Source organism: Lactuca serriola, chromosome 8, assembly GCF_051521515.1.
Source record: "Lactuca serriola cultivar US96UC23 chromosome 8, Lser_US96UC23_V15, whole genome shotgun sequence".
Taxonomy (NCBI): Eukaryota; Viridiplantae; Streptophyta; class Magnoliopsida; order Asterales; family Asteraceae; genus Lactuca; species Lactuca serriola.
In genome coordinates, this window is record NC_136415.1 from 234,945,933 (window position 1) to 234,969,724 (window position 23,792).

The 23,792-nt window shown below is 33.6% G+C and overlaps 1 protein-coding gene across 1 annotated transcript; it reads left to right on the top strand.

The window, feature by feature from the left end:
- Nucleotides 1-4,308: 4,308 nt before the first annotated feature.
- On the top strand, nt 4,309-8,710 carry LOC145065977 (tyrosine aminotransferase-like). The gene is made up of 7 exons (XM_079013112.1): nt 4,309-4,677; nt 6,385-6,727; nt 6,799-7,017; nt 7,107-7,166; nt 7,498-7,653; nt 7,844-7,937; nt 8,214-8,710. The coding sequence occupies exons 1-7, from the start codon at nt 4,415-4,417 to the stop codon at nt 8,363-8,365; spliced, it is 1,287 nt and encodes a 428-aa protein (XP_078869238.1). The 5' UTR covers nt 4,309-4,414; the 3' UTR covers nt 8,366-8,710.
- The last annotated feature ends 15,082 nt before the right edge of the window (nt 8,711-23,792 follow it).

Genomic DNA, 23,792 nt, shown 5'->3' on the forward strand with positions numbered 1-23,792 from the left:
GGTATGCCTCCTTTTGAGCTCTTATATGAGAAGAGGTGTCAGATTCCCATCATTTGGGGAGAGGTAGGATAGAGAGTGAGGGGGGGGGGGCACCAAGATAATGCTCAATATGACATAGCAGATCCAACAGGTCAAACAGAGGTTACTGACAGCCCAGAGTCGTCAGAAGAGTTACGCCGACCGGCGCCATTCAGAGCTAGCGTTTCAGGTCAGAGATTTTGTCCTCCTGAAGGTATCCCCATGGAAAGGGGTGATCTGATTCAGGAAATGGGGCAAGTTGGGCCCTAGATATATTGGTCCTTTCAGGGTGATCGCCCGAGTGGGTAAGGTAGCTTATCGGTTGGATCTGCTTGCAGAGTTGAGCCAGATTCATAACACCTTCCACGTGTCCCAGCTGAGGAAGTGTGTAGCCGATGAGACGGAAGTGGTCCCTTTAGAGGACGTTCAGGTTGATGAAAGCCTGAACTACATTGAGAGGCCGATAGCGATCTTGGATAGGAAGGTGAAGGTCTTGAGGAATAAAGAGGTGTCATTGGTTCAGGTTCAGTGGCAACATCGGAAGGGATCCGAGTGTACTTGGGAGCTAGAGTCCGAGATGCAAGAGCAATACGCAGAGTTGTTTCCAGAAGATGAATTCGAGGGCAAAGTCTGATTCTAGAGGGGGAGAATTGTAACATCCCGACTACCAGGTATAATATTAAATTAAATTACATTCATAATGTCAAAGCAACTCGACGAGTTGGATGCCCCAACTCGCCGAGTAGAGGAGTTAATGGCCGCGTGATTTTTAGATTCTACTCGATGAGTTGGAGGACCCCAACTCGACGAGTAGGTGCTGAGTGAGAAAACTCTAATTTTCAGGGTTTGTGTCCTATTTAAAGGACCTTAAGCCTTTATTTCTGTCTCCCTTATCACCCTAACGCTCTATGAGAAACCCTTATCGAGCTATAACCTTATGTGAGAGAAAGAGAGGCTAATATTTTTTTTGTTTTTGTGCATTCTTGGAGGAAAGTTGAGGAGCAAAAGGCTTGGGATGAGAGGGAGCTTTTAGATCCGGTGTTCATTCATTCCAAGCTTCTGTTTGAAGATAAAAAGTTACCACCTTGCTCATTGTTTGATTAGATCTCGTTTCTAGGGAGTTTTAGGGCCTTTTTCCATCCTTCTTTGAGTTCTAGAGTTTTACGTGATATTTCAGCATTGGGAGGCTAGATCTAGAGTTTGGGACATTATCTATGCTTTAAATCATCTGAATGAGAATTGGTCTAAAGGGACTCAACGAGTGCATGAGCTAACTCGACGAGTCAGCTAGGGGTTTCCCTGATGGACTAGACATGCTACAACTCGGTGAGTTGATGAGACAAATCGACGGGTTGAGTTGGATTTTTCCCGATACTTCAGAGGAAGTGAAGGAACTCGACAAGTCGCATATATGTACTCGACGGGTTTAGTCAACATGAACTGCCGACTTGAGTGTTGACGTTTGTTGACTTTTAGGGTTTGGTCAATTGTGGAACTTGGAGACCATGGAGGGATAAAATGGTCTTTTCACCCTTTATGAGATTTAGTGGAGGAGTTAGCTTAGCATCTCGGAGTGGTTATTACAAATTGCTTATTAGAGATAATTATATTATGTAGGCGGAGTCTAGACTGTTCGTGGGGTGCTAGATCTACTTGCTTACTTTCGAGGTGAGTCTTCTCACTATACTTACTTGAGTGGTACTATTGTGTGACTGGAGGGTCTTGTTTGAGTTATCGACCGGAGGGTCCTATGTGATTATACTGAGTTATGTGATATTATGCATTTTGTCTTTGTGATATATGTTATATTGTTTCTGTGCTTTACTGAGTTAGGACCGGAGGGTCCAAACCGAGTTTTGAGACCGGGGGGTCTTCATTGAGATATAGGACTGGAGGGTCCAACCCGAGCTGTGAGACTGGAGGGCCCACACTGAGCCATGAGACCGGAGGGTCCTCACCGAGACGCATGAGAGCGGAGGGTCTGTGCTGAGTTATAGCCATGAAAGGCTTATTATTTGTGTATGTGGTATTTTGGGAAACTCACTAAGCTTCATGCTTACCGTGTTCTGTTTTATGTGTTTCAGGTACTTCTCAGGATCGCGAAAAGGCACCGGCTTGATTATACACACATGTTCGAGGATATGTTTGAGGATTTTGGGATACTATCAATTAGTTTGTGGATTTGTGTTTGACATGTGAGACAATTATGGTTTTTGAGAAATGTGACATGAGTTTTTATGTGTTTTAAAAAAAATGAAAATATTGGTTGAAAATTTAGAGTGTTACAAAATGACTAAATTCATAGCATATACACCATTATCAACATATAACACACAATGTCAAATAAGTATCTTTATGGAAATGAATGTTTTCACTATGGTCACAAGGGATTGTTACCTTTATATTTTTTTTCATACAAAACTTTGATCTAACAGTTTTCAACCTTCGTAATTTTAAAGTTAAATTATTGGTATTTTATAGGAAAATCTCCTAAAAAAAGTCATAATATTTTAGTCTAATATATGAAAAAAATCGCAAACTAATTTTTTTTTACAGAAAAACACAGAATGCCGGCAAAAACTTTGAAAAACCCTTTTTGGTCGGTTTCACAGATTTAGCCGGTGTTCTGTCTTTTTTCGTTAGTTTTGTCAAAATACTGGGATTTTTTTTTAAGAATTACACACTACCAAAGTATTTAGACTTTTTTGAAAATTACCCTCGAATTAATGAATATTATCATTAACAAATAATTAATAAACATAAGAAATATTTATATTTAAACATAAGAAAACCCCTTTAGTGCTTGCTGACCACTTTAAACTCCGTATGTTTCCCCTATGCATCGTTGTGGGTGTCATGGTGAGATGTACTATGTGAATGTTCCTCTAATAATGGTGCTCCTCTTATGTTTTTTTAACCTATCTACCACCCAACATCCATACCTCACCTCGTAACAACCACTGACTAACACACACATATACCAAATGTGAAAAGTGAACCCTGAATGACAGTTTATATGGTTACAACTGAATGGTGATTATCTATTTAAATTGTCATTCAAATGTCACTTCTCACTCGAGTAATCTGATGTTTGTTACCAAGTAATGTAAGGAGGTTAGATGATACTTATGTTAAAGAGTATAATGAAAGATCTATATGTTCAAGAATCGTTGTGTAATGATATTGCCTAATAACATGTGATCTTATAGCGCCATATCTTATTGCAAGTAGACACTTATATTAACTGTTTATTAATTAATTTGATTATTAATAAGTATTATCAACTCCTGTATTTAATTAGAGAAACGTATATAATACATCTCACAATAACACCCACAACGATGTATAGGAGGAATATAGAGAGTTTGAAGTGGTCGAAAAAACAATAACGGAATATTTAGTCTATCATTCTATTCCTAGAAATTATCACCACATGTATTTGCTTTGTTTATAATTATAAATGATTTGTTAATTTCATGGTAATTTTCAGAAAAATCTTAATATTTTTGTTATTGGGTATTTTTCAAAAAACTGTTTTGACCAAACTAACGAAAAAGGACAGAATACCGGCTAATCTGCAAAACCGGCCAAAAAGATTTTTTTCGAATTTTTAGCTGGTATTCTGTTGTAAATAAAATTTAGTTTGAGACTTTTTCATAAATTGAACTAAAATATTAGGACTTTTCTCAAGATTTTCCTTTTTTATAAATTGTTTGCTTTTTTTTTTTTTTTTTTTTTTACATCATTTTATTTTATAGTTTTTGACTTTATTAATATTTATTATTATTATTATTATTATAGTTTCTCAATTAAATGTCATTTATGATGTTTCACTAAGATATTTTTTAAATTTTATTTTTGTCCGCAAACATCATATATAGGTGTTTGTATTGAAACTTCGATAATTTTATGGCCACTTGATCTGTTATAATTATCACCATTTTATATGTAGTGTTTGAAATTTGGAAATGACATTCTTAGGAGTTCTTGGTCGCAAAGCATGGGAATAATTAAATACTAGTTTTAATTGTAAATTATAAATATACTAATTTTATACTTCAATTCCATTAAATTTATGGTTACGTAGATATTCATGAAACTAGGCATACGATAAACTAAATTTACAAACGAAATATGTAATTACATTTGGTCATAAGTCAAACACAAGTATTTTCTTACGTGTGACTATGGTACATATTCGTTTGACAACATATAACGACATACTGATGACATTATGACCTCTTATATATATAACTGATATTTGAAAATTCAAAATTAAACTAGCACAAATAGAAAAAGATACCTTTCTCTGCTATAAATTACATCATCATGCACCTTCCCAATTAACCTCCCAATTGTACAAGAGTGGAAAGGTACCAAGAACGAGATAACTTCCATGATGATGAAGAAGTGGGCATTCCAGAGGAACTCAGAACAGAAGACTGTCTTGGAGACACCCACAAGCAGCGTTCTGAATATGCTCACATCAAATCTCAATCAATCTGACTGCAGACCTATCATCCCTATGGCCCATGGTGAACCATCTCTCTCCCCTTGCTTCGGTACCATTCAGATGACCGCAGATGCCATTGCTGAAGCCGTTCATTCAGCTAAGTTTAACGGTTATTCCCCCACAGGTGGGCTTCTCCCAGCCCGAAGGTACGTACTCCATTTCTTCTTTCACTTTGCAAGTTCTTCATGCCAACTCTTTTAATAGTTTTGTGTACGAGAGTTTAGATAATATGTAAAATGTAGATTGGTTCTCTAAATCTTGTTTTATTCAAGGAATATACTCGAATAATACAAACGGATAGACCAAATTAACATACTGTTATGATCACTATGAGTCGTTGAAATTTCAGAAAATTAAATTACAGTTGTAATTATTCCAAGGAAGAAAAGTATACTAAATTTATTGCATGGGGTTTCATGTGACATAATTTAGTAAGTGCAAAATTAGAATTTGCTCTATCTCCTTTTCACGATTCATTAGTAACACTGAAGTCGTTATGTACCACATGACAATGACTTGGTTAAGTTAATGAAATTAATGGTTAAGTATTAAATCTAGCTAACAGTTATATATTTATGATTGTTTTTTTTTATCGACTTAACGGATTAATTCAAAATGCATGGCTTAATGTATTAGAGGTTAAGTTTTTACCTAATTTATCTTTTTTTTTTGTCAAAATTCTTGTCATGTTAAAATTGATGAATATATATTGTGAAATGTAATGCTAAAGGCCTTTTTAGTATCATTCACACGTTTGTCCTCTAGAAAAAGAAACTATTTATCTTGCTATATATTAATCCTCCAATTCTCCATTCAACCACATCAATTATCTATAACTGACTCATTTAAAAAAAAAAAAAGACAACCTACACATGCTACTGTTGTAATAATTGTGTATTAGTGTCGGATTTGTTAATTCCAAATCCGGAAATGATTCCTCAGCTTGATATAGTCGATGTCTTTTTTAATGAATACGTGCTATCAAGAAAGGATTATATGTTGCATGATACCATGCTCGAAGTATTGTCTTTTTTATATTATATCCTTATTATATATGTAATTTTTTTTAATGAATATCAATTATTCGTATATTATTGGTGAGATTGTGAGCGTTATAGTCAATATTTTTTAATGCATAATGTTTCTAGAAAGGATTATGTTGCATGTACCACGCGTTAAGAGTGGTTAGATGAGATAATTGCACTTATATGTTAATGTGTTTCTTTTGTCTATATGTATATATATTGGAGAGCTGGATAAGATGTGATTCATGCTTCCAATTTGTAGGAATTTTTTTATGCCTACCCCTTCCTAGAGTTGGTGGAGACCGGAGAGTTTTGGCGAAGTGTTTAATTTAATTTTTTAGTCTTAATAAACAAGTAATAATAATAATATAGCTATAGATATGGGAATAGTTTGGGTGAAGAATGTTAAAACCGAAGTATAAAAACAGAAAACGAAATTTGCATACAAGAAAATGAGGACATGATAATATCACCACCCTTAAGGTTTGCCCCCAATATTTTGCTGTTGAGTTATATGAAAACCGAAAAAAAAATGTCATTGTTTTCCCTCCAAAAATAACTGAAAAACTGTCAAGTAACGATAAAACTTAAAGGCATGTGAGGATTAAAATGTAAGAATTTTTATGTGTATGTGCAAAAGGTGAAATATGCTAAGTGCTAAGTAATAGTCTTCGATAATTAATATACATACTACCCCTATATGAAAATGGCCAAAAACACGTTTTATGAAAATATTACACAAATTACTTTAATCTACTAAAAAATATTGCACAATTTACTTTAATACTAGTAAAACTCATCTTACTTTGACTCTGTAAAAATTTATAGGGCTGTAGCAGAGTACCTTTCTGAAGGACTTACAAATAAGTTATTACCAGATGATGTATTCTTGACAATGGGATGCAAACATGCTGCTCAAAACATTCTAACAGTTCTTAAGGGTTCAAAATCGAATAATATTCTATTTCCCAAACCAGGCTTTCCATATTATGAATTCCTTGCTCGATCATGCCATTTGGAAGTTCGTCACTTTGACCTTCTTCCTGAGAAAGACTGGGAAGTTGATCTTGATTCAGTCGAATCTCTTGCAGATGAAAATACAGTTGCCATGGTTATTATTAACCCTGGAAACCCTTGTGGGAATGTTTTCACACACCAACATCTAAAGAAGGTGCAATGCCCATGTGGATTTATTAATTTATTTTCGATGATTATCATTGTTGATGTGTTTTCTCTATGTAGGTTGCCGAGATTGCAAGGAATCTTGGAATATTAGTGATTTCTGATGAAGTTTATGATCATATTGCTTTCGCGAAAAACCCTTTTGTTTCAATGGGAAACTTTGGATCAATAGTCCCAGTTGTTACACTTGGTTCCTTATCAAAAAGATTCATTGTTCCTGGTTGGCGACTTGGATGGCTTGTTACCCATGATCCTAATGGCATCCTCAAACAACACGGAGTGATCTCTCTTTCTTACACAAACATTATTAATACATGCTTTATGCAAACTCATAAATGCATCGCTGTAACTTTAATTTTTATTTTCAGATTATTGAAAGTATTAAGGGATATTTCCATATGTCCTCCAATGTGCCAACGTTTATTCAGGTATCTTATTGATATATACTATGTACTTTATACTTCCTCCATCCAAAAAAGTCACCTTTATTAGGTTCCTTCTACACTCGTTGTTGGGACAAAGAGAGCAAATAGAAATGAAAGTTCAAAAATTAAATCTAATATATATATTTAACACCGAGGATGTTGAGTAATTAGAATTATGTTTCATACCATGAATCCTCGTATCTACGAGTGGAACACCTTTATATCATCGATAGCTTTTTAAATGATCAAGTTAAAATTCAGATCTTGATTAATGCGCATTTAGTTTTGCATAATGATTTACATGATAAGATCTTAAAGTTTGTTTTACATGTAGGGTGCGCTTCCTGATATACTTGGCAAAAGGGAAGACCATATATCCTCGAAAAATGTTAATATAATTAGAGAAGCTGCAAATTCTTGTTATAAGGAAATTATAGACATCCCTGGCTTAAGTTGCCCGAGCAAGCCTGAAGGGTCCATTTTTATTATGGTAAGGAGATGATGCAAAAATTTTATAAAGAATATAGATTCGTTGAGCTCAAGGAGGTAGATCCAAATTTTATAAATTTTAAAGATAATAGATATGTTAAATTACTATTTATGATATGAATTGTTTCATTAAACTTTATGTACAAATGCTTTGTGTTTGTCTTACTTGTTTTCTTTTTAATGTTTATAAGGTGAAATTGGATATATCAGCGTTTAAAGACATCAAGGATGATTTAGACTTTTGTGTCAAGCTCGCTAAGGAAGAATCAGTTCTAATCCTACCAGGTAATTTTTACATTAATCTTTTCCCTATAAAGATCGATATTTTAGTAGTTCATCTTCCATAGGTACCTAAAAGGACAAAGGCACAAAGCATCCTTAATTAGATCATGAACTTCAAAAACCATGTACTATTTCTAGTATGTAATATTTACTCGGAACACCAATGAAATTATTTCCTGAATTTTTCTATGGTGAATATGAAAACTATTTTTTGACCTTAAAGGCCCCGACTTTTAAGTTGTTCCTACCCAACTTTGATACTTTTCTTTTGGCCTTCAGGGATAAGTGTAGGACTCAAGAATTGGCTTCGGGTAACAATTGCTATCGATCCATCATCTCTTGAAGATGCCATCAAGAGGCTTAAATCTTTTTGTGGAAGGCACTCCAAGAAATCAAAAAGTGTTGAATGCTGGTTGGATCATATTTCATAATCTCCAGAGTCTCCAGTGGAGAAAATTTGTGGATCAAATATCATATTTCTTATATATATATATATATATATATATATATATATATATATATATATATATATATATATATATATATATATATATATATATATATATATATATGCATTTACTCTTAAATAAACCTATCGATGGATAGACTGAAGCTGTATATTTCAAGAAAATCTAAAACCGTTGATTATTGGGAATTTGGGATTTAACTTTAAGCCGCTTTGTTGGAAAAAAACATAGCCACCAACAGTAAACAACAATTGTGGAATTAATCATCGTCAGTGTTGTATAAATTGGGCTAGGTGGCCAGTTCATCGATGTGTGTGCGGTCATTCACAGAGTAAGATAGTAATATGTCAAGTTCAAAGTCAAAATCGGTCTAGAAGGGTAAAATCGGTTTACGCGGTCAAAAAGTCAAAAGGTTAAAAATATCAAAAAATTCAAAATAAGTCAATAATGAAAGTAAAATTTAACCAGAGCCATATATACTAATGTTTAATGAGACCTATATGACTTTATATATTTGTTCATATCCCCTCCTATGACGAGTCTCTTTATCTTTATTATATAAACTTCCCTCTCGCATTTGTCTATGTATCTATCCCTCATTGTATGAATGTTAAACACTAGAATATGACCATTTTATGTTTATTTATTTATATTTCTAAGATATTGGTCATATTTATCTTGAAAACATAAATTTCTTTTTATTTATGGTCCTCATTTAATTCTCACTAAGACCGATTATTCTTTAAACCCTAATCCACCGACTGAACTACCGCCTAGCAATTTTTAGAACATTGATCTTCATTTGGCTAAACTTTCTCTACCAAAAAGAACCAATGAGTATGAAAACAAATAGGACATTCATTAATGAATATCAATCACAATAAGGGATTCATATCTGAAACCAAAACATATTTTCATCAAAATTGTATGTAAATAATAGGGGATTCATAGATAGAATCAAAACAACAGGTAAACAACTAACATGAGACACCAAGATGTTTATCTTGGAAACCTCACAATGAAATTAAAAATCAGGGGACTACTTTGACGGCTTAAAACCCTATACGGCTATACCCCAAATTATATAGCAATACAAAATTTCCTTTTAACCTTCGTATACTTAAAACAAGTCACTTTAAGTAGATGGAATCCAAGAGGAAAAATATTGTAACATCCATAAAATTCAAAAAAATTTAAACTTTTCAAACATTTTAAAACCATCCATTGTTTACAAATTGTTTTCAAAATAATCCAATATCAGAGTTTCCCCATAAATCACAACATGAAAAACGAGGAGGTGCACGATCAAGCCTTCACCTTTATGCGATTATCCGATGTACATGAAACAAAATCCACAACTATAAGCTCCAAGCTTAGTGAGTCTTCCCCAAAATACCACCACATAACCATAACCAATAACAACATGCATAATGAGCCTTCAACATGACTGGACCGCCTCGCAGGGCCTACAACCTATCTGGACCACTCCCGAGCCTTCGTCATGACTGGACCGCCTCATAGGGCATACAGCCTATCCGGACCGCTCGTCGGGCCTTCGACATGACTGGACCGCCTCGCAGGGCCTTCAGTCTATCCGGACCGCCTTGGGTCTGTTGGCCTTCAGCACTAAGTAGGACCACCTCAACCCAACCATACACACACATTTCGACATACACATAACAATAAACATATTACCCGTCAACCTACAAAAAGGCAGATCTTATAGATCACTAATCATAGCAACATCCTATCTACCAGGATACAAATCTAACAGATCATAACATCATGGCAACATCCTATCTACCAGGATATCGATCTAACAGATCATATAGCATACAAGCATATGATAACCCAAGATAACAATCCCAAAGGGCCGACATTAGTGCTTTCGACCCTGTTAGTATAGTGAGGAAAACTCACCTGACAATGTTGAACTGAACTGAAAACCTTCGGCTGCTGACTCGCCGAAAATCCCGAACAATCACAATAAACAAACACCAATCAACAATTGGAGATCTCATGGTCTAGGTTCAATAGGATAACTAGTTAGGGAAGACTCAAAGAAACACTAACACAAAGGTATGCTCACTCCTGCGATATTTATTTTGTGTTTTCCGTTGATGATATAGGGGTGAATTCTTTATTCTTAATAATGCTGATAGCTTTTATAGTGGAATAGTACAGATTGTTCCAGATTAGCATTACCTATGTGAGATGGGTGTGAGGTCGCATCTTTGGGAGCTGATACGGATAAGCTCTCTAAAAGTATCATGAATAAAGGATTGTTTATGACCGAAAAGAACACAAAGGTAAGAAATGAACCATGTTTAGATATGATATGTGTGATACCTCTTGTTTTGATTCTACTACACAAAGTGGTTAGTTCAAGACTCTAGTTCACTATCCACAAAGTAGATCCAAATAATACTCACTATGAAAGGTTCAAGTTTTACAACACCTATTCAGATGCATGTCTTATTTTACTTCCCTTATAGAATATCAAAGTTCACTTATTTTCTATTCAAATGTGGGGTATTCTTGGAGTTTGAATAGAAAATGTGGGGTGTTGTTGGAACTTTGCTCTACAAAATTACAATGTGGGACTTATCCCACATTGGTGGAAGAGAAAACCTTTTCCCACCTTATAAGGCTTGTCCCACTGATTTATTCAAATGGATCAAATAACGGGTTAAGCAAATTGGGTTTGGGTTTAGTGTTGGACTAGTAGTAGACTTCGATTATTAAATATTAATGGTTAAAGATAGGGCCTTGGGCCTTGGGGCTCTTCTTGATTAAATAATATTTTTTATATATAATCCGAAATTAATTTGTCATTAATTAATTTTTATTTATTTATTACAAAACAAATTCTTTTAAATAAAGGATTAACTGCAGTCAGTTTTTCAACAGTTAAATTCAGTTGGTGGTTTACAACCACAATTGCAAACTTATAAATGAAGGGTTTCAGATAGAATTTGAGGGCTAATAAAACACAAAACATTCTCTCAAAAAATCGTTCTTGGTATCAAAGGGACCATGCTGAATTTCGCCAGATTCAAGATATGTTCTTGAAATGGTTGTTGTATCCTAAAGACAGACCTATTCAAGGGAAATTTTTGTCTTAGGACACCGCAAAAGCAGGCCTCAAAGTGTACAGTTTCAAGATTATATTTTTGTGTAGTTAACATTCAAGTATGTTAACTATAATCTAATTCTTGTATATTACATATATTTGAATTTCGTTTGTTTTATTTCTATTGATTTTTTTGATTGTATACTTCTGTCATAACAATCTACACTAGTAAAAAAATGACCTATAGACACACCAAAAAAGTGTGACCATATGCGTATAGTGACATTTTATTTTTTCACTGAAAGTGTAACTGAAGGTGAAGCCATCGTATGGGTCTTATGGTCACTTTAAAATATAGTGTCCGTATGATATGAAAACATGTGGCCGTATTATAAAAGTGTGGCAAATGTGTACAAAATTTTGTTCCTTAAATATCCAATATTGTAGCGTTAAACTGTCAATAGACACATTTATTTAGTAACTGTGGTGACTGTATATCACCAACTTGCGACATTCATGATGTTTTAGTGTAGTTGTTTCCTTTTATATTGTCACACAGTTTAAATTTTGTTAAGACTATTGTGTATCTTTTGTAAACATGTAATTATGGTGAGCATGAGCATGTTTGTGACAATAGCCTATCGTATAGAGACACACAATTAAGTGAAATACAATCATAAGTATTATAAAGACACGTATTTTGTTAAAATTAAGGGCTATTCGGTATCGTGTTAAGACTATTGGGTATATTTTAGATACATATAACTACGGTGAACATGTCCATGTTTGGTTAATGGACACATATAATTTTTTTTGTAAGTGACGCTTTGCTAGTATTTAGTCACAACAACAATCAATTATGGTATTTATTTGCCACATAAATTGTTTTCCATGTTGTTAATGTTTAACATAGTCACAAAAATTTTAGAATAAACATCATTTTAAAACAACTGTAGACTCATAATTCTTGTATATTATGACTATTGTTAACCATTTAGCTACACGTTAAAAAATGATGTAAAGTAACCATTGTATAATTTTAAAGACATTGAAAACCTATAAAACATGGCCAAATTTATATTAAAGTCACTTTAATTTAATATTTATTATTACTTTTTCTACATTATAGACACATCAAAATAATTAAAATTAAAGTAACCAAACCCAACAATATGAAACAAAAGCAAAATTCATAATTTGATATTAGTAATAATTGAAATCAAAATCCATACATTAAATTCCTAATTAAAATACCAAAAAAAAAAAAGAAAATTGTCCTAATTTCAAGAATTTAAATAATGGTAAAAAAAATTAAACACATCATAAACCAAAACCTAAACATAACTAGGCATTCTTCTTATTTGTATTGATCCTTGTCTTATTGAGAAGGGCATCAGATGATATGTAAGTTGGTTTCCTTTTCTTTGAGTTTTGATGTTGATGTTCCTGATGTCATATAATTTCTGGTACCTATAACAACAAAATTGAAACAAAAAAATGAGTTCATCAAAAACTTGGTATACTACTTTATGAAGAAAATAAAGTGTAATGCACAAAGTAGTGAACATAATGAAACAAACATTTGACTCGGTTTGCACAAGGTATTTTAGCCATGGAACAAAACTTTTATATGCATCCTCAACTAATGTGAATTCTCCAGTTTTTTGTGGTAGAAATGCATGTTTTGTTACCACTTCATCAATGGAAACTTTATAGAAATCATCTTGTAGAGGAACTCCATGAATGAATTGTCTTTCTGATGATAGGTAAACGGTACCACGAGCAACGATGTTCCTTTTATACGGATATGATAGACTACACTTGATTGGCTACAATGATAAGTAATATTATAATCATAAAAAAAGATAGAAATGTATATTCAACATGTAAAAAACACTGACCTGGTGAAGAGGTTTATTTGGTGAAACTGTTGGTATGTCAGGATTGATAGTGGCGGTCTTAGACTCAACATCTTTTTTGGTGGGTTTTGTATTTTCCTAATATAAAGATTTAAGACATATATGTAAAATTATATTTTAATATAAAACATAAATTAAAAGTATTAAAAACTGTAAAGTTAGTATATACTATTGTTGCAGATTTCATGGAAATCAATTGTGTATCGGGACTTGCAGTTGCAAAGTTGGTTTGAACTTGTTTCTTGGTAGGTTTTGCAATAACCTAAATTAGTTAAAGTCCCAAGTAAAAAAAACAGAAATTAGTACCAAAAAAAAGTATATCAATGATGATATTATAAGATGATAACATACTGGTGTTACGCGTTCTGATGGTTCCTTGGTTTTGAAACTAACATGAGTCGTTTCACTACTTTTAACAATCTTGTCACTTGAAATACCCTAGCAAATATAAAGAAACAGGGAAAATGTTTAAAAGAAATGCAATTTACAAGTGGCGTTGACAATAGATGTTGTTAATAAGATTACTTACAACTATATGAGACAGATTAGGAAAGTCAGCTCCTTTAACATTAAGATGAGCCAAAACTAGCTTTAGTGGTTGATCTTGTTCATTAACCTTTGTAGACAAAGTCTTGAGTTCAACATCTTTTTTCTCAAGCTCAAGTTTTCCATTATGCAGTGCAACGTTAAGATCTTTGATTTCTTCCTTAGAGGATCCTTTGCTGCGAAGAACATTGAAATATCTATTGTAAGTGACTCATGTGCCAACACCCTTTAAAAATCCACCCTTTTCCTTGCCAAAAACTAAGGTCATGGCATCCATGCCTGGTTCAACATTTACTTGTCCTTCTTTTATCTGATTTTCTTGTTCCATCTAGCACACAAACTATTAATAATTATTTTCCTAATAAAACTAATTAAAATCTTTACAGTAAAAGTAATAAAAAAGTTTATTGAAGTTATTAGTTTATCTGCCATGAGTTTAACACCTTCATCCTTAAATTCTCCTTTACTTTCACGTCCTTTACACCACATACTTGACCTTGGGGGCATTTATTCCTTTGAAATCACTATCTATTCAATCTTGATAAAAAAAATTAAATTGTAAACAATATAAACTAAAATTATGTTAAGTACAATGCTATGAAGGTAATATAATAAGATCATATAGCTAAAAAAAAAAAGCTTACCAACTTCCGCCTAAGACTAGTATACCCCCTCGTCCCATTCGATGAGCATACTTAGACATCTTTCGCGCTTTGATAGTCTTTTGTGACAGGACCTGTCAAAAAAATAGATTTGACTTTTTGGTAATTTTATGATAAATAAATGAAGAAGTTTTGGAAAAAAGTTGTAACATTAAAGTCTTCAGAATGCGTATATGTCACGAATTTGTTCCAATCATCCTTTTCAGTAATTATTGCACGATATCGAACAGGGATTTCTCCAAGCTTTTTGGAATTACCTAGATGTGGCATGATGTAAGCTGCATACAATTCCCTTCTGAAGTTTCGTAGAAGGATACCAAACCTATTCATCACAAATTGTTTTCCAGTTTCATCAACTTCAAAATAGCGCTAAAATGAAACAATAATGAATTTGTTAGTATTTAATACATGATTTGTAATTAAAATATGAGATGCGGTTAAAAAAAGTGAAAAAAATATTTACTGTAATCTCTCCCAAAGTTTGTCCTTCATTTCCGGTTTTACTTTCTTCCAGCAAAGAGCACTTAATCCCACCTTCTTGCGGACAAGATCTCCCAAATAACTAACAAACACTGCATTATTCTTCCCTGTAAACTTATAGAATTCATCAAACTTGACACGTTTTTTTCTACCACCAGAATTGACATACTCGGTCTTCAGCTTTGGCAATCGAGTCAGACCCCTCTTCCTAGGTGACCTTGTAGGAACTGTTCTTTGGATTTCTTGTTCCAAATCCGAATGGCTATTGTAGTCAATGTCCTTATTTCCACCACCTTCTGTGTCTGATTCATAAACTTGGGTTCCATCATCTTGCTCATATTCCATATCTTAGGCGGGCATATCCTCATGTTGTTCCTTGTTCACCTCCATGATTCTTCTATTGACATGAAACATATGAAATAAGTTTGATTATTTATATGTTTAATGAAAATATATGAGTAACTTATATTACATACAAGATTTCACATACACATTTCATCGAACATTTGGTGTGCAACAAGCACAATAAAGAATCAAAAATTTTCTATTTTATGTATAATCCCCTAATCAATACAATCAATAACGTTGACACCATACACAGAGAATATACTTACAGTAGAAATGCATGATGAATGTTGTCAAATGATGAACTGAATTATAATCCAACTGGGATATAACCTAGGGAAAAACCATACAATGGTTGAAAAATCAAAGTCTTTTAAATATTACATTGTTAGTACATCCTAAATTGAGGGTTGTTACCAAATTTACCAGAATTTCCTTGATTTGATGGATTGATCTTCATAGTTTTGGCGGTGAGATAGATGAATAATTCCTGCCTTGATTTGGAGCCCAAAACAAAATGGACAATTTGTTTGCCTCCCATTATATTTGCTTAATTTTGATTGACAAATTTAAATGTTTTCCAAATTTTTATCTGATAGTGAACCCACACGATGAGAAGCATAAATCGTGGTTTGAAAAATGTTCTGGATTTTGAAACATTATTACGAGTTATTTGATATTAATAGAAATGTTACAAATTTGGTCCTTGTAAATTAACAATTTTACGTTAGGATACAACTATATGACTATTGGAAATAAAAAAAAATATTTAACATTTAATTATGTATATACAATGGGAAAATAGTATAATAAAAAGAAAATAAGAATAAGGTCTAGTTAGCTTACTAATTTCTCCGTGTGAACACTTTGTTAAATTTTTTTATTTTATTTTATATTAAGTAGGAAAAAAATTCCATACACCTAATATAAACCCATTTTGGTCCTAAAACCGTACCAACACCCTTACCTGACATTGTAACGATAAACCCGTACCACCAACTGACCACCTGGGACCCATACACCTATTGTAAACCCATTGTGGTCCTAAACCCATACCAACACCCCTACTTGACATTGTAACGATCAATGCGTACCGCCAACCGACCACCTGGGACCCATACCCCTATTATAAACCCATTTTGGGCCCAAACCTATACCAACACCCCTAAATGACCTAGTAATGGTCAACCCGTACCACCAACCGACCACCTATAACCCGTACCCTTATTATAAACCCATTTTGGTCCCAAACCTGTACCAACACCCCTACATGACCTAGTAATGGTCAACCCATAACACCAACCGGACACCTGCAACCCGTAACCCTATTATAAACCCATTTTGGTCCCGAAGTCATATCAACACCCATACATGACCTAGTAATGGTCAACCCGTGCCACCAATCGACCACCTGCAACCCGTACCTCTATTATATTGGTCACAAACCCATACCAACACCCTTACATGACCTAGTTGTTGGATTAATGTCTAAGTCCATAACTATATTTGGTAAGACTTGACCCGACCCGGCATGGTCCATTTGGGTTGCATACCATCATGCACTTGAATGAGAGAAATAAGACACTTATGGTTATTAATATATTATAAGTTCTAGTATATTAATAATAAGAATAATAAGATTATTTAATTAGTATTGATCAAGAATTAATCTAGGATTAATTAAGTGATCAAAAGAAGACTAATTAAATATATGGGTTGATTGTGTAAATCATCCATACTTGTATAGTGGGCTAATGCTCCATGGATAATCAAGTTGGGCTAAAACCCATAGGATGGTCCATGGATGCTCCATGGTGTATTTGTACCCATGGATCCAAGGAAATGGAAAGCCATGACAATTAAGAGTTTACCCTAATTGTGTAACTATATAAGCATCTTATTATTGAGGAAAAATCGGCCACTAGAGATAGTGAAGAAAGGGCTAGCCGATTTTGAAGAGTGTAGAATTCTCTCAAATCATTCCAAGTGTTTTGATGATTGTGATTCCATTTGAGGTGTCACACTTGGGGCACTAGGCACTCAAGCTTCATGAAGACTTTCTACATCAAAGAGGTATGTATTCTATCTTGCTATAGTCATTGTTATGTATGCTAGATTAGGATAATACCTTGGAAGTTCTTATTTTCATGTATAATAGAGAAAACATAGATCCAAGGTATTTAGGGTTGCATGTACACTTAGGAAGTGTTAGAATGCTAAAAACCCAACAGTGGTATCAGAGCCACGGGTTGTTTTCTGTTATACTGATGCAAATATTTTATTTTCAAAGTTGAAAAAAAAGGGAAAAAAAAAGCATGAAGTTTGTCAAATTTTAAAATAATTACTTGTTCTTGTGAAAAACTAATTATTTGTAAAATTTGAATAATTTGCTTTATGAGTTGAATTAGGTCAAATTTAATAAAAGATAAAATAATATGATTATTTTATTAGTTTTAAAAGTTTGATCTAAAAAGTTTTTTTTTTTTTTGAAACCTCCATAAGTTATGGATTTGAAAAGGTTTTAAAAAAAAATTGATTCAAAGTTTTTTTGGAGTTACAAAATTTGGTGTTAATGTTTTAAAGGATTCCATAACTTAAGAATAAGTTATGGATCACCAAAAGTTTTTTGTGTTACCTTGTTTTATGAGTGAATTTAGATTAATGAATAAAATTATGTGATAGTTGGTTTTAATCCAAATTAATCTAAGAATTGATTCTAAAATGTGTTTTTGTAACTTGTTCTCAAGTTATATGAAAAGTCACATTTAAGAATCATAAAACTCATAAAAAATTGGCAAAGGTTACAAAAATGAAGAGTCTAGTTCTAATCAAATGGTTTTATGACTTCATAACTTGTCCTCAAGTTATGGAGGACCAAGAGTCTCTTCATTTAATAAAATAAAATAAAATAAAAAAAAAGGTGTAACCTTAATTAATTCCATAAGTTATAAAATAAAAAAAAATTAATTCTTTTATTAGTTTAAAGTCTTCCATAACTTGTCCTCAAGTTATGGAACTTGAAGAGTTTTTGGATTAAAACTACTTTAAACACATAAGTTATGGAATTAATTAGTTTTGAATAGTTTCAAAACTTGCCCTCAAGTTTTGGAATTTGTAAAGTTTTCACTTATGAATACTTTAATTCCTAGTTAGCCCTTAGAATTTTAAAAGTTAAAATTCAACCCTTATACTTTATAATATTATAAGTTAATAATATATATATGTATAAGAGTAAAGTCAGTCTTACCGCTAGTACGCCTCATTCACGAAGCCGGTCTATAAGGTGGGTATAAGGTTGTTGCCTATAAAATGGCAACTTAATGGGTGTCCACTCTCACCCACCGCTTGCTTGACCGGTGGAGGGTCGTTAGCCGAACGGGTTTGACAGGACTATAATTCTCCCTTCATTAAAAGTATTAATGATAAATACTAAGTAACTAAACACTTATAAATACCCAATCTTAGTTACTTAGGAAAATGTGAATAACGTGCTAATCCATGAAATTACACTTTGCACTTTGTTTAAGTCGGTTAGTGGAGCGTGTGTGGTTAACCGGCACACTAACTCGTATTTAACAAGGTAGGTAAAGGGTAACTTAATGTTTATCATAGTATCGATGGAGCGTGTGTGGTTAACCGGCACATCGATTGAGGGGTAAACACTTAAGGGTACCAAGTAATTTGCATGGTTACTTCACACCTTGTTTTGTGATCCTCGGCATCCCAGTCACAAAACCTGAAGGGCACACTCGAGATTGAAACATGCTTTTGAACAGTTCAATGAATCTCAATAGATCTAGGAGTTTCAAAACCAATTAAAACCTAATAATACATTTCGTTTATCTTGGTGGAAATTGGTGAATCGTCATTCACCTACCTTCAAATATTTTATAGCTTGGATTACGGCATCCCTCTTCTAAGTTATAAAATAGTTTGTTGGGTCCTAGCCTTAATATTTCATATTGGGTGTTATATTAAGGACTTAAGATCAACTATCTTGAATATCTCCCAAAAGATGTCTGGTTTAGAGATTTATGATCTTCCTAAATCTCTTGAAACAAGCTTTCCTAAATGAAGATGATGTCTCATGGAAATCATACTTCTTTCACCTCCTCCAATTATTCTCCCTAACCCACAAGTTCAAGGTCACTCAATCCCTATTGGCAAGGCAAGGTCTAGGTGTGATCACATCTTTGAGATGTAGTCACATATTGACAAGCCGGGAGAGTTGGGTGTCAAAGTCTTGAGAAAGTTGCTGGTTCAATCACTTTCTAAGTCACATAGTGAGTTCCTTTGGGACACCTATGAAACAGACTATGACAAGACCCTTAATGATCTTATCTATTTGTTAAGATCAACTTCCTTAAAACTTGATGGACATTGACAATAGTGACACAGGAAATCCAGAAAAGCATTCTCTTCCCAATGGTAAAGGGATCGGCCATAGTCAACTCGGTTGACCAAATGGTAAAGAGAAAAGCTAAGTCTGTGATAGTCCCTTGTACCATTATCAAAGGGTCCATATGTTTATATTGCCAAAGGAAGGGGCATTGGTTGCGAAGCTGCCATATTTACCTAAGGATGTTAAAGTCAATAAGTTTGACTCTACTTTAGGTAAATTCCACTATCTAACTCTGCTAAGTTTCTATTCTGAGATTCCTGATACATGATGTGACTGGGTCACATGGTGATGTTTTAAGAATAAAAGAAAAGTAAAGGAACTTAAAGAAAGAATATGCTGAATTTGATCGCGTAGATGGATTTCTATCGCATAGTTTGAAGATCGGATTCTTGAGCTACTTCTTAGGAGTTATGAGATATTGCTTAAGGAATAGATAACAACAAGTTTTCATATGGATTGTAAGGATAAGTTTTTCCGCAAAGTTTTAAAATAAAAGAAAAATTTTTATTTTATTTATTTTAAAATATCCTTACAATGGCATTTGGAAAGAAAATTGTTGCTTATAAGATTCCATTAACAGCAAGAGTGGAAACATGAAATTGATTCTTTCATTTGTGGTAATGTCTAAATTTACCAAATAAGGAAAGATTCTCATCACCCAAGTTTCTAGTGGACCGGAACTTGGAATCATGCAAGTTGTATAGCATGATGAATGAGAATTTTCAAGTTTTGGAAAAATTAAGACTAATTACTTGTTCACATGGATGTGTGAGTCAAGTAAAGGACTAAGGGATCGAGTACACATTCTTGTGCACTGATTAAGTCCACCACAAAAGATCGATAAGAAGAATCAAATTAGGCAGAAGGATAAAAGTTTCTCAAATCTGAAAAGATGGGAGAGTACTTTAGTATCAGTTTTGTGATCATCTTAATGATTAAGAAACCATATCACAATTAGTTCTCTAAGGAAATCTTAGTGCATTCTTATGACTAAGAAGAGGAACTTGAATTGTTGAAGTGGTTAAATCAAGAAGATGAGTCATACTTCGTTCCAATACAAGTATTAGAGTCATACTCCAAGATTGTAATTTGAGTGACATGTCTCAAAAGAAGGTTAAAACACTTGTCAAATGTAAGAGTAAAAGTTTTCTACTCTTGTACATTTGAAATTGGTAAGTTGTGATGTTTTGGATAAAACAAAGACCAACTTAGGCCAATTGTGTGAAGTGTTTGTCTTGATTAGAATCCACACTATCTCTTGGATATTTGACAAGGGAGTCTTATAGGTCAAGAGGTCAGTGGGAGTCTTAAAAGTCTTGAAAGTCTCAAGAACTAATCAAGAATAAAACCTAAAGTTCTTCACTAGCACACAACTTGAGGTTCATAACCTATCGTGTTGACATATTCTGTGCCCATTCCAGTTAAAGTTGGCTTTGCATATGAGTTCTTAGAGTTCTCAATTTGTTGCACAACAACTTGGAAGCAATGGTAGGCCCTTGAGCTGCCAGGTGGCAAGAAATTAAGATTGAGTTCAGTCCATATGAGTTTGGATTTGTCATTATCCTTTTCTTGTGACTATGATTTTGACAATTCACATGGATAAGAACACATACACCATTAAATCTAAGTGTCATAAGGTTTCTCTCTGATTCATGAAAATGATGGTGAGGAAACACTTCCACTAAGTAGATTTTGGCTAGATAGCAATTGTGATATTTGCATTCTCAAAGTCGTTAGTGGAGCGCGTGTGGTTAACCGGCACACTAATTTGGACTTGTGAGAAGTGGCAAAAAGGTCTAAACATTATGATTACGGCATCCCTCTTCATAATTGTTTAGATACACAAGTGTGCTATCTAAGGGAAGGTGTATGATTTTGATACAGCTTTATCAAAACAATCTAGCATCAGAAATCTGAACTTTGGTAAGAAAGTCAATGAAGTATTGATTTCTAGAAGTCCAGCTGATTTCTGAGTACATGTCAAAGCTAGTGGGAGCATAAGTGTTATGCTATTAATCATCATGATAGTGGGAGCATGATAATTATGATAAGTATTGCAAGTTAGCAATGTTAATTATAGAAAACAAAAGTTTCAATTGGGAAAGAGTTGTTTTGCTATAATTAAGGGAGAGGAAATTATACTTCATATCAAATCTATAAGGTTTAGATTTGAGGTTTTAATCATTTAGTCAAGGAAATATATGAATTTCATGTTGGAATGGCTCAACATAAGGAAATTCTGTATATGGGTCCATTATTTGCGTTCTAAAATTCGATTATGATTACGACATCCCTTTTCATAAATAGCTCACCTGTGTGTCTAAGCAATTTCAAGAACCATGAAAAGGGATTCATATCAAATCTATAAGGTTTAGATTTGAGGTTTTAATCATTTAGTCAAGGAAATATATGAATTTCATGTTGGAATGGCTCAACATAAGGAAATTCTGTATATGGGTCCATTATTTGCGTTCTAAAATTCGATTATGATTACGACATCCCTTTTCATAATCTGAATTATGAGAACTTGGCAAATTGAAATGGAAATGTTATAGCAAAAGACTGGTTTAGTCTTTATGTGAGACATCATGAATCGTGTCCCATATGCTTCGGATATAGGATCGATTACATGTGCTATAATCATCCGTTCTAAAATTTTCCAAATGCCTGGGGCATTAAGAAGGGAAAAGGTTTAGAACTGGATATGACTAAAAGGATTAAACAATTGTCGAGGACAATCTAAGGTTTACCAAAGATTGGTTGCTCAAGGACAGTTGGAAGTATAGTGATAATTCTGGAAGGACCATATTGACATAATCTGTAAGGAGGCAACTCTTGTTCAGAAGTGGTAGTCAAAATGGAATCTGGAAATGTTTCAAAGTTAGAATTTTCAATCTGTTTAAGATTAGGAAACTTAATGCAAGAAGGATGTTTCCAAGGAGCTGATCTCCTTTGGAATACTCTGTAATGATTGTTGTCAAGTCTTTCTGACTTTGTGCATAATCGTTACAAGAGGATCAATGCATATAAGTTTAGAATCTAACAGATTTCTGTAAATGGCATGAATTTGGAATTCTCGCATTTGCAGTAAGGATTTTGGAGTGTGAAAAGAGAATCATTGAAGTTATGATTGATCTAGTTCACAAAGTAAAGATCATAGACAAACATAGTATGCATACTTGGTGTGTGGCATGACTAGTGTTTAAGAAAACATAGTGTACATGCTTGGAGCATGGGACAACTATTGTTTTAAATTCAAGAATAAAGTTGATAGCTGAAACAGTATACAATGAATAATGTGTAATCATATGGTGATAAATAAAAGGTGTTTTATTTATGTTCAAGGGGTTGATACCATATTGGATTCAATTATTATTGTGTTTTATTTTGCATGTTTTGACTTCCCGAATAAACTGGGTTATTCTTCCGGAATGACTAAGTTATTCAAACCATCCACAGTCGGTCATATTTTGGAAGTAGATATGAATTAAGACTGTCATGATGGGTTGTAGAGGTCTAAGGTGTTGGACAAGGCTACAACAATCATGAGTGCTCATAAGTTCTGAGTATTGGATTCAACCCGCGCTCATTGGAATCACTTCATGGATTTTATCACGAGTGATCATGAGACGATAATATCTTATATTCTTCAAACCTAGAGATATGAGTTGTTACTATGAGTTGATAGTACATTGATTGCACGAAACCGCATTTGGTAACTCTGTGCTATAAAACGTGCTTTTGTGTATGATTCAACAAGTAGTAGAACAAGCCATATGAGTCGAAGTTTATCCGTTCCTTTTATCTTCGGGATAAAAGCGATATCTGTGGGCCCCTCGATGATTTGATGATGACAAATGGAAGTGCTCGGCCGGGCCAGGACTGATTTGATTTGTTCAATTAGTCAGTCGTCATAAATCGGAAATCGGGAAACAACAAATGGACAGAGAGAATGATTATAATC